This window comes from Poecilia mexicana, unplaced genomic scaffold (assembly GCF_051168715.1).
Source record: "Poecilia mexicana isolate PSO_F unplaced genomic scaffold, ASM5116871v1 scaffold_21, whole genome shotgun sequence".
Lineage (NCBI taxonomy): Eukaryota > Metazoa > Chordata > Actinopteri > Cyprinodontiformes > Poeciliidae > Poecilia > Poecilia mexicana.
In genome coordinates, this window is record NW_028263390.1 from 24180402 (window position 1) to 24193347 (window position 12946).

Here is a 12946-nt window from a genome sequence, read left to right on the forward strand (position 1 = left end):
TAACACAAGGTCAATAGTTTAGACATTTAAATAAAAAAGTCAGTGGCCTGTTCATCGTACTCACCATAACCAAGAATCTAACAGAATTAGTCATCCCTGATCCACAGAATCATCATCCAGAGGCAGCAGTTGTGTAATTCAGCTAGAATTTAAAAAGCCTGACATTCACCAACTAACAGAAGCTCAAATAAAGACTATAAAAAGTGGATTTCTTCCGAAGTTACATAGAAAAACAGACCAAACCAAAGACTACTTATTCAAAATTCCCCACATGGTAGTCTGGATGAACAGTCATCTGGGCTACCATCACTACTCATTACTATTTTTAAGACATCTTTAACTGCTTAGATTCAAGAAAAGCACATGAAAGAATATGGCTATTTTCAATCTTAATATATTATTTTCAGTAAAGTCTTCTGTTATTCCAACTTTTGGTATAAAGGCAGCATTCTTTTTTGTTGCCTTTTCATTGAACAGATGGAAAAATCACCTAGCTTGGACTTCTTTGGATCCCAAATAAAGTCTTAATTATTGCATCAATTACTGTTTAACCCTGCTGCTCAATATTCCAACATTATCATCAATGTTGGTCAATTCAGTGGTGGTGTGATGTGAGGAGTGACGCAGGTAGACCCAGGATGTAGATGAAAATGAAGAATTTAATGAAAATGCTCAACAACAGTGCAGATCAACAGGCAGCACAGCAGAGCGGACACACAGAGGCTCAGCGCCGGTAGCAACTGAATTCAGACTGACACGACGAGCTAATGCCGACACAGGACTTCACAGTTCTACTGTGCCGGCAGACGAACTATCAAAGACAAAATTAGACAAGGACCCGACAAGAGACTAAGACAACAGGTGGACTTAAATACACAGGGAGGGTAATCAAGGGAATGAGACACACCTGGGAAGCAATCAATGGGAAGACGCAGAGACAACAGAGACTCACAGGACAGAACTGAACACAGAAAACCCTTACAATAAGTACACAGAAACACAGATCATGACAAACATGTAATCTGGGTAAAAATGTGCTACGAGTGTGCCAAGAAATGGATTCACATAAGAATCACAATTCTTTTTTAATATGATTCCAAATCAATATAAAATGTCCCAAAATTGATTTTAAGAAATAAAACAATAAGACAAATCACTTGCTGTCAGGCTCCACTTTGTAACCACATGAGACGTCCTGCCATCACCACACAGCTGGCACTGGAATGTACACATGTGCGGGAAGCACCAAAACAAAGGAAACTACAAAACTGAAAACAAGATTCAACCGGCCCGTCTTTGTTGAAGGCAAACATGTGGTGGAATGTTGATATTTCACTTCAACTGTCCAGTTTTTGTACCCACAGGTAATATGAATACTTTAAAGTAGTATTTATTCAATGCAGTGAGGGATTAAATACATTTGCACTAAATAACAACAAAAGTGTGGATGGAAATTTCAACTATGTTGTTACGGAGGAGACTGTCTGCAGAAAGGTGGCGCTCTCTCTGTGACTGTTAAAGAAAAATAGAAGATTCAAGGATTTTAGTGATTCAATTTAAGCCTGGATTAATGTTTAAAACCCTAAAAATGTAAGAATAAGTGGACTGTACTCTCACCATTCCTTTTCACTCTGTACATTTCAAACTTCCAGCACAAGTATTATTTCAGTCATGTACAGAAATACTCAGAAGACTCTGCAGTTTTTGGGTGTATCAGAGATGGACAAGAGGATGGGTGCAGAACTCTTGTGGACCACTTTGTGTCATGCGGTGGAAAGAATTATCTCATCTTGACAACAAATTAAATGATTGTGGATTTCAGGAGAAACAGGGTTCCATCATGGGAGAGGAAGTGGAGATGGTTGAGGAATATAAATGTCTGGACAGCAGATATGAAGCATCTATAAGAAGTGTCATCAATCAAAATCAAATAAAATGTTATTTGTATAGCCTATTTCAGCAGCAAGGCATTTCAAAGTGCTTTACATCATTAAACACAAAAACACAGAGTCATGCAATGTTGACTCAACAGAGACAACACTGACTCTGTTGAGTGCCAATGAGTGTTCAAACCTCTTTCAAACCTTGAAAGAGGTTTGAACAGAGTCAAACCTCTTTCAAGGTTTGTAGCAAATTGCTTCAAACTTATTCTTCTATAAGTTTGGTCTGGGGATGACTGTGCAACCTCTGAGATACTGAAGGATGGGTTCTTCATAAAATCAAGAAAATTATGGAAATTTTTTCTTTTCATGAAAAGAGGGAAAACAGAGTGTTTTCAGTCAGAGGCTTCTTCAAATTCGCTGTAATGCAGACTGCCACAGGAGATCTTTCCTGCCAAAAGCACGAACTATCTACAATGACTCTTTAAAGAATCTGAATGAGAGAGTTACAACAACATTTAATCTCCCTTTGGTAAAAAAGTATTTTTAACATCTCCATTTATCACTCTGCCTCGAAAGCAGAGTGGATCATGAGGATCCTTTTCAAACCTGAAAACTGAGGCAGAAATTATTAGAACTAGTGATTTCTGTTTTGAGTCGATTAGGAATTGCCAAAAAAAATCAGAACCAAATCTAATTGTGACATAGAAAACGATTCCCAGCCCTACTGTGTGCTGTCTCTATGCCAGTTGTAATGATGATGGACCCTGAGAGAACACATTTTAATCATCAGTTTATCCTCCAGTCTACATTGTTCTGCCCTTTGCCACACGGTCCCAGCTCCACATGCCAGCATGTATGTGGTGTCATGACGTAAACCACTCCAAATACATCATCTCTACTATCAGAGCTCAAGCTTTTGCTGAGCTGTATTGGTCCCTAATGCCTTCATCAAATGGATCCAGAATACATAAATATCCTTCTTTCTGATTAAAAACATAAAACGGTAAATAATAAAACAATGCGTTGTTGACAGGAATAGTTATCCAGGTATAGAAATTGCATAGTCAGCAGGAGCCCCAATACTCTATTTGCAGCTATCTTCTAATCTAATCTAATCTGGTCTGAACGTGGCCTTTTGGGCCAACTGTGTTTCATGGACGCTTGAGCATGAAAGAGGAATCTTGTTGAGTGGATCTATAGAAATAATGAATTAAAAAAAGCTTTAGAGTCTGTCACCACAAAATACACCATTTTAATTACAGCAAATTCCCACGAGACTGAGCTGCACATACACTCTCAGCTCTTTAGGTACCGCTCTGAGCTTGCATCATGCAGCAAGGCTGCAGGCCTTGTCCTGTTAGGCTGTGATTTTATTATCTTTTTATTACTTTCTTTTTCTTTCTCACTGTTTAACCCTGTAAATTCTAGACTAACAGGTAACCAATTAATGCACAAAATCCGCGTAGGACAGCGAAAGTCCTAGCGCAAAATTTTCGCGAAACAGGCGGACGGAGCCTGGTGCTGCAAGGCTGGAGGCCTTGTCCTGTTAGGCTGTGATTTTATCTTTTCTTTTTATCTTTTTATTACTTTCTTTTTCTTTCTCACTGTTTAAAATTATGTAAAGCACTTTGAAATGCCTTGCTGCTGAAATGTGCTATACAAATAAAATTTGATTGATTGATTGATTGATCATTGCTAAGCTAATAATCTTTGCCGCTGCAGTGCTGACACACACATTAAATTAATCTGGGTAATATTCATGGCGGAAATATTATGGATCATATCAGTCTATACCCATTAATGTTAATTGGAAATCATTACCAGGACTTGTGTATGAGAGGTTTTCAAAATTAAACTGTCAATCGTCAGGGTGCAAATGTCTGATGCTCTCTCAGCTGGAGCAAAGTGCAGGCTTCTCACTGGCACACAACAAATTGTGCAAAGACTCATGGGAAGCATTTTTAAACTTCTGGGTTTTGATACAGAAAAACAACAAAAGAGGAAAAAAAACAAAGAAACTTTCAAGATGAAGTAGCAATATCAACAAACTGCCTTACCTGCTTGACCTGTAGCAATGCTGACCGCTGCAAACAGCCTCTGAGTCCTGCTCAGATCCGACACGCCGTTGACAGCTTCCACCTCTAAGGTGTAGTTGGCATGAGCGAGCAGGTCTGTGATGCTAACGTAAGTGTCCACTAATCCGGACTGGGCGGGGGAGTATCCCACATTTGGACCACACGGTACACATTCCTCGGGCTCCCAGCTGCAGCGGCGGCAGATCACCCTGTAGGTGACGTCGTTCCGCCCGCCAGTGTCAGCTGGTGGGCTCCACTCCAGATTAACTGTGGTCTGGTTGATGTTGTAGACCAGGTTCTGTGGCGCAGAGGGAGGTCCTGTCAAAGGTGGACACACAGAGGAAGACAGATTTAGATAAATGAGTGCCAAGAGAAGTGACAGCCAAGTGTGTGCATGAACTGGATCTGTGCTTTAACTGTTCTCTGAGAAAAAGAAAAAAGCTGTAGGACATGCCAGCTCCAGACCCAGAGCCAAACACTGACACTCAATTATAATAAGAGTCAGAGCCAGAAAAAAAGCTCTGCAGGTACGCTGACAGAAAGGGAGCCGAGGCAGGTACCAAGGTCAGTGGCAGAACGCAGAGAAATCAAGCAGTGTAGACTGAATAAATGTTATAGTCAGAGTTCAGGCAACATTGTTTATATCACTTATTATTAATTCAGATAAAGTGAAACATAAAGGGTCCCCTTCTATTTATTCCTATAATGGAAAATCTCAAAGTTAAATCAGGCACCAGAAGACTTTTTGTGAAGATCTTTTGGTCCATTATTTCACATTACAGAGAATATACAGAAATGCGATTTAAATATGCTTCTTTTTTGTGGCCTAATGTTTGAATTTATTCCAGGTTTTATACAAATAACAAGAAATCAGTTTATATAAAACATTCTACAACATTATGGTCAGAAATGAAGTTTTACAAAGAGACTTTTGTGTTGATCTTTGACAACACATTACCTTGAACAAAACCTGAATGAGAAATCAGTGTGAAATAAATTCTTCCCTTCGATTGGCTTCTTAAGTGCAGTGTGAACTTTTTTAATATTAATTTTTATTCTTTCATACAGGCGGCTCTTCAGGAGGAGCTCCAGGTTTGGATGCAGCTTCCCAGAATCGCCCAGTGATCCTCTTCCTCCTCCTGACATCGTCTTCCTCACTGTCTCCTCATCTTTTATATACATAAATTATAGGAATATTTTTTCATGATTCCCCAAACATTGGCTGAATATCTGCGTATGTTATTGTAATAAATACATTTTAATGAAAATGTTTTGTCTCTGTTTATTTTGTAAGATTTGAGTTTAAAGCTCTGACTTCATACAGGTTGATACAAATTAAATATTAAATAATTATTTTAATGTTTATTGCTTATAAATCCACAGCTAAGAAATAATGAAAAGTATGAACTCAAAAGTTGTTCATTATGTTTAGTCAGTTGAGTCTAATAAGTTATAATAAATAGGACACGCTGGAGGGACGATGTCTCTCAGCTGGCCTGGGAACGCCTTTGGATTCCCCTGGAGGAGCTGGAAGAAGAGGCTGGGAGAGGGAAGTCTGGGCCTCCCGTCTGAAGCTGCTGCCCACGCGATCCGACCCCGGATAAGTGGAAGAAAATGGTTGGATGGACAAACAGTCTCATGAAGGGAACAAAGGGTTTGATTTCTAATTGGACAGTAATATGTCACTTATGAAAATGTGAAAAGATACAGAAGCGGATAAGGGGCCTGTGACATTTTTCTAACACCAACTGATGTACAAGATTGTTTTTTTTTCTTTTTTAGATTAAAGTCTGAATTCTGAGATTAAAGACACAATGATGACCTTTTTTTCTTTCCCAAATCCTCTTCCATAGGCAAACATTTATTTAGTTAATCTTTTAATAATCTGGCACATTATTTCAAACATTTCCTACCTGGTAGAAATCTACTTCTACCAGGTAGGAATATATTTCAGTCAAATACCTATTTCCAGGTATTTGACTGAAATAGATAGTATCTATCTATTAGTATATTGTATATACTGTATATACAATTTTTTGTATATACAAGACAATATATTGTATATTTATTTTGGATAAATATACAATATTTATCCAAAAATATTGTATAACCTTTTTTGCATGCTTGTTCATGACATACCGGATTATAATTGGTATGCTAATGCTATTCAGAAAGGAAAAACTTAAACTAAAGGGTTTGAATGACGGGCAGAATGTTTTAGTCCCGGTTTGAGCGTCTTTTTAAACCAGAGCAGATTAAAGGTTGGTAAAAAAAAATTGGACGGACTAGCCCTTTAGATATTTACTGAAAGGGAAGCTGCATTTAGCAGCCATTAGCTTCATATACAAAACAAAGTCGGAGTTAAAGGCTGTCTGTGTGAAAGTATCATGATCAAATTAATTACATGCCGCTTTGGACGAGTGTAGAAAAACAACAGAGAGACACAGAGAACTATGCAGGCTGCAGGGAGACACGATTGTTCGTTTCAGGCTATACTGTAGTATTTTCTGCCAGCTGCAAGTGACCAATGTCCGGTATTATTTGTTTCTCACAGGAGCATTATTTCAACTGACTTGCGGCTGGCAAAAAAATACTACAGTATATATAGCCTAAAATGAACAAGCGTGTCTCCCTGCAGCCTGCATAATGTGTATGATACGACCCCTGTGTAAGCCGGACAGAGAGAACTTCCGGGTCAGATCGCTTGTCAAAAATGAAATAATGACAAGTGAAATTAACAGGTTGTTTTCTTTATTTTTGCAATTGCTGTTTTTCTAATTTCATTTTAAAAACGAAAAAACAAAAAGACACATGCTTGTTTTGTTTTTCCAATTTTATTAAAAAAAAAAAAAACGAACCATACACGGATTGAAGAGAATTTATTCCCCTTGTTAATCTAACATTTCTCTTTCATACATTTTATTTGTTGTTGGCTTTCAGGGCCCTGTGATGGACTGGTGACCTGTCCAGGGTGAACCTCTGCCTCTCATCTGATGACTGCTGGAGATGGGCACCACCAGCCCCCTTACCACCCAGCAAGGATCAGCGTGTTCAGATCATGGATGGAAAGATTTTAAGGTAGTTTGTCTCCTTTTAGTCCACACTTAAAACAGCTTCCTAGTTTATGCCAACATCAACTGACTCTGTGAAATTGCTGACTATTTTTTTCTACTTCTAACATAAACAGGCAAAGAAGTCACTCAGAAATGTTTTTCCACCCGAGGCATCCGGTACCAATCATCATCACTTCTGATTATGTCACATACATAGTGAATCTACAACATCCTAAAATTGTAAGTCTCACTTTTTTCTTAGCATTTGTATTTTAAAGAGTACAGAAAAATGGCATTCTCTGTTTAATTGCTCTATTGTTCTTTTTCGCAGGTTTCTGAAAAGTGCAGTGAATGTTCTGTCGTTGATTCTCACTGTTCTTAGGAAGGAGAAATGTCAGTTTATCTGGAATACTGTGACACTGTATTAAAACAATACTCTGTCCTTGCTGAAATATTTTTCACATTTCCTCCTAAGTGTACCTATTGTTTTATTGTACTGATTTTCATAAGCATGTTGTCTGTAAACTTTGAATGTATTGACAATTTGTACAATTCTGTTAAAGTATATTGGCAATGTACTCTTGAAAAATGTGGGTAACATTTTATTTGATGAGGTATGCATAAAACTTGACATGATACTGTCATAAACACCTGTTAGGAACATACTAAAAGGTGTCATGAAGTGTCATTTAGTAAATAATGACACTTAATAAGAAGTTGCTTTAAAAGTTGGATTAGAAGTCTGTTAAAAGTGCCAACTCTGCATGATTTTGTAAATAATGACACCAATGCATAATTGGCACTTTTAATGGACTTTTAATCCAACTTTTAAAGTAACTTTGCATTAAAAATGTCATCATTTACCGAATTACACTTCATGAGAACAGTCAGACATTCATAAAGACTTCTTCATGTTTATGACAGTGTCATGTCAGTCTTATACACACCCCATCAAATAAAGTGTTACCAAAATGGTGATATATTGAAAGCACAATGTAATTTGTTTAACCTGGACATTGTGTTGTAACTGATCCTTCTTTGTTCTGTAACCTGATGTGTTTGCAGAAGGGGCGCTGTATAGGGGGGAAAAGTGATGACAATTCTAGGGGCCCTGACCAACAGGGGGCCCTCCACAATTTATTTAATGTTCATAGAAATAAAAATTAAAAAAATATGTGGCCCTGTCAATTACAAAATTAATCATATTGTATTTTCGATAATTGTTTTTAGCTGTAAAAATTTAATGTTCCCAGATAAAAACACACATCCATATTTGCCCTGAACCCCCTTATCTGTGTTAAATGGTTCGTTCCTGCTTGGAGCCTTCAGAGTGACGCTGTTAGCAGCAGACAGGAAACAAGAACGATTGTGAAGTTACTATGCTGCTAAGAAAGTTATAAAATCAGATTTTCAAAAACAATAGAGAGGGAGAGAGAGAAACCCAGTTTTGCTCTTAAGAGGCGAGTAGACTGTGTGAGATCATCAACCATTTAGCATAGTTAGCTTAGCTACAGACTACTGTATGGCATGAGAGGTAATCTATGAAAAATCTATTTCCTCTGCTTTCTCCCAGTGCTCTCTAGAAACAACAATCAGTGCCAGGAGAGTTTTAGTGCTGTCAATCACAATCTCATGTGGCTCATCCTTCCTTCCCTTTGCTCTGTGCTATGCTGCAGCTAGCATAGCCTGTTGTGAATGCTTAGTCTACTTAGCATAGCTACCAGTGATGGCAGATAAATGATTTTCCTGTAACAATAAGTTGTTTCTCCACCAGTAGCACGTTTAGCAGTGAGTGAATGAAGTTGATTGACAGCACTAGAGCTCCAACTGGTTCCGATTGGTTGTTTTGGTCAGAACTGTGCATTACTTTAGTTAGCAATAGTAATTCAGGAAGAAGGTGGAAGAGATTGATTGTTTTCACAGATTATCTGTCTCATAACAAACTGCTACGACATGGTGACAGCTTTAACAAATATGGAGAAAACATATTTTTATTAAAGTTACATACTGCAGCTTGATAAAATGCAACTACATAACATTTTTTGAGAAGTCTGGATTGCTACATGTATATTTTGCTTATGTTGCCTATGACTGTTGCTCATGGGGAGACATTTCAGTATCCTAAAACTAATAGAAAAAATTTAAGCAACCTACTTGCATACTGTATTTTACTCTTGCATGTAAAATTCATGAGCAGTAAATATTGTACTAGTTTTTAATATTGGACCAAAGAAAGCAAGGCAGATGCAAGCCCTTTGAAATTGTGACACTTTTGATGGGTCAGAAAGACTCAAGAAATTGTAACAGCAGCTGCGTGGGGGGTGGGGGGGGGGGGGTGCAAGATTCCTGGCCAGCGCCCCTGGTTTGCAATACTGTAGTGTAGTGTCTATGAAGCAAGTAATGTACAAAGTGGCAAAGCAGAGAGTAATAAAAACATTAAGTAACTAAAAAGTGTACTTCATTAGCAATTATAATGAACCAAAAGTGTAATTGCAGCATTCTGTAATCACACTACTAATATATTAAATATGTAATGCCAATACAGTGATCCCTCGCTATAACGCGGTTCACTTTTTGCGGTCTCGGTACTTTGCGGATTTTTTTTGTGCAGTTTTTTTCACAGTGCATTGTGTTCTGCGTCCTGTTTGGCTAAACAGTCTCCAAGCTCCTTCTCTACCTGTGTGCCAATAATGCTACGGTATTTAAATATAAGTAAGACAGATTGGCCATTCAGGAGATGAAAGCTGAAAACTTTGAATGCCTGCTGAAAAAAAACTGGCCAGAATCAGCGCAAATCCCGACCAGAGACTCGCTTGACGAGATCCATCGCTCTGCCGTAGATACAGCTGTGAATCTCATGGGGCAGTTTGGAGGAGACGCTTTAATGACACGACTCCGAATCACATTAAGGCCCGATTGATGCACACGAACATCCACTGACCTGAAAACAGGTTTTGTTCTTTGGTTTCAATGTAGAGCATTTTATTATGCTGTATAATAATTGTAAAAACTAAAGGTAACTACTTCACAGATTTCACTTATCGAAGGTTATTTTCAGAACACAACCCCCACGTAAAATGAGGGATCACTGTATTCTTAAAATACATTCTAAGTATATTTTAAATGTAACCCAATCACAATAATAGTACACCCAAAATATACTAATCAAGCACGTTTATATTACATAAAAAGCAATATACTTAAAGTATACTAAGTGCAACTTAAGTTGTCCAAAAAAGTACGTTGAAGTATGGTGAGTACACTTTAAATTATACTTTAATACTATTTAAATACTACTAAAGTACACCAAGCACAAAATTAGTTGTTCCAAAATGTCACACTTTAAGTTAACTAATTCATAGAATACTTGAAGTATACTCATGATTAGTCTGACTTAAAATATGCTCAAGTATGCTAAAATTTAACATAATTGGTACATTAATTTTTCACCAGGGAAATCTTGATGTGTTTCAGTTATTGTCATGAAACTGTGGAATGAATCAAATGATGGCCTCAAATGATGTGCTTTATTTGTGAGCTTTAAAAGAGCCTTAACAAACTTACACTGTTAGGTATAAGCTGTTATATCTAACAGTGTATATCTGCATATATGTAGATGTATATGTATTGTGTAATCATGTGTATTTATGAATATACATGCATCTATGCAGGTGCATGCTTAAATACAAATGTGTGTATGTGTACTTATGTATGTATATGGACAGAAGACATCTTTCATTACTGTAGGCTGCTGAGTCTCTGAATAGGGTAAATACGCATAAGCTTGGCTTTAGCCTATTCATTTTTTGATAAATTCTGGGTTTGTTAAGTAGTATTTTACTTTTGCTTTCCTTTTTATAATGTTGTTAATTTGCCAATATAACTTTAAGCTGAATCTGACATTGTTGTTCGTTGTCCTACCATGCTGGTGCCTGGCATGTGCAGCTGTGGCCTGATGATGGAACCAGTGGGTAGCGGAGCGAATCCACACAGATGGTGTCATCTTGCTACATCTCTCATGTGTAATAATTTATGTTACAACAACCTAGTCCTTATTGTACCTCTCCATCAAAGTTCAAGTCTACATGTTTACTTCCACTCGCCTTTCACACTGACTGTCAGACACTCAGTAACTGCCTATAGAATTTTCCTTGTTTCATGTAGCTAGAAGCCATGCACTACGGTCCAGTTTCTACAAAGGAATATGTCTGCATGTGTATCAAAATGTATCCAGTTGGAGCCTTTCATTGCAAGTGTCTAACAAATTTATGTTATTCTTACCTGCAACTCCAATTGGTGTTTCACCCAAGCTAAAGTTGAAAGAATGTTAGAGTTGATAACATAAGAAGTAGTAGAGCATCTGAGGACTGGAAAGACTTGCTGCAGTGTGAGATAAACCTTTCACTTTTTTTCTACAGTAATTATGTCTGTACCAGCCACAGGTGTTTGAATTGCTGTGTTTCCTAAGAATGGAAATCCTTGCATCTTTTGGAAAAAGGACACAAAATCTGTCTCCCCGTCAGCTTTTATGAGCTCGATTATCACCAGCCAGCTACACCAGTATGCCTCTATAACCACTTCTGCCACATGAAAAGAGCAAAAGACCCAAACACAACTTGCTCATAAATGTTCTCATAATGACAGAGATAAGCTCATCTCATAAAACTATGAAAAATGAATTGCTCCTTTTATCTTTCATGTTCCCTGCCGTAAGATTTTACAACCCAGATGTTCATATAAATAAACTCTCCCAAATGTAGTTAATGTTATATGACTAGTGCTATTTGTTTATGAATATTTTAAGGATATTTTCATTTTCCTCTATGGGAACTTGAAAGATCTGTAAAGGAAATTAAAAGGGAGGGCCTCGTAGCTCATTAGATTTGTCACATCACCAAAACAAACTGTAATAACAATACACTGACTTATTAAGGCAGCACTGAGTTGATTTTCTTTTTAAAACCAAGGGGAACACAGAAGCATCCATATTCATGGTCATTGGGTAAAAGAAGAGGCAGGCTGAGGACAGGGAAGATGAAAGAGCCACCTGTGGCAGGTGAAGTGGAGCGGCTGCCAATAGCACCACTCGACTCCAACACTCAGGATGCACTCCCAGTTCTCCTTGTGTCCAACACATGTATGACTCAACACATATGAATTTAAAAACACTTGCACATGCTCACACACACTTTACAATATGCCTCAACATAAACAGGTGGGAACATCAATATGTCTGTCATTACTGGAAATGCAATAACGAATGATAATACATCTTTCGGCTTTTCAAGTCTAAAGTAAAAGATTTCAACATAAGGAATTAAAGTAGACCTAAAACACTGACATTAGGTTACCTTTACAATAAATTACTTGATTGCACTATATTACTTAGCTACTACACTATGCTAATTTAAATTATCGGCTTGGCCTAGATAAAATTTGTCCTGAGAAATTAAGCTCAATGAGATCCCAGACAGAGCAATGATAAGAGATGAGAATTCATCAGAAATGTCCAGTGTACAGCACAGGCCAAAAGTTTGGACACACCTTTTCATTCAAAGATTTTTCTTCATTTTCATGACTATGAAAATTGTAGATTCACACTGAAGACATCAAAACTATGAATTAACACATGTGGAATTATATACTTAACAAAAATGTGTGAAACAACTGAAAATACACCTTGTATTCTAGGTTCTTCAAAGTAGCCACCTTTTGCTTTGATTACTGCTTCGCACACTCTTGGCATTCTCTTGATGAATTTCAAGAGGTCGTCACCTGAAATGGTCTTCCAACAGTCTTGAAGGAGTTCCCAGAGATGCTCAGCACTTGTTGGCCCTTCTGCCTTCACTCTGCGGTCCAGCTCACCCCAAACCATCTCGATTGGGTTCAGGTCCGGTGACTGTGGAGGCCAGGTCGTCTGGCGCAGCACCCCATC

General features: G+C 37.8%; 1 protein-coding gene across 1 annotated transcript in view; it reads right to left on the reverse strand.

Annotated features, from left to right (window-relative positions):
* epha7 (eph receptor A7) overlaps nt 1-12946 on the reverse strand; it is a 168202-nt gene that overhangs the window by 105182 nt on the left and 50074 nt on the right. Inside the window, exon 5 of the mRNA XM_088001716.1 lies at nt 3941-4276. Coding sequence (XP_087857842.1) covers nt 3941-4276 — 336 coding nt within the window. The remainder of the gene's footprint in view (nt 1-3940; nt 4277-12946) is intronic.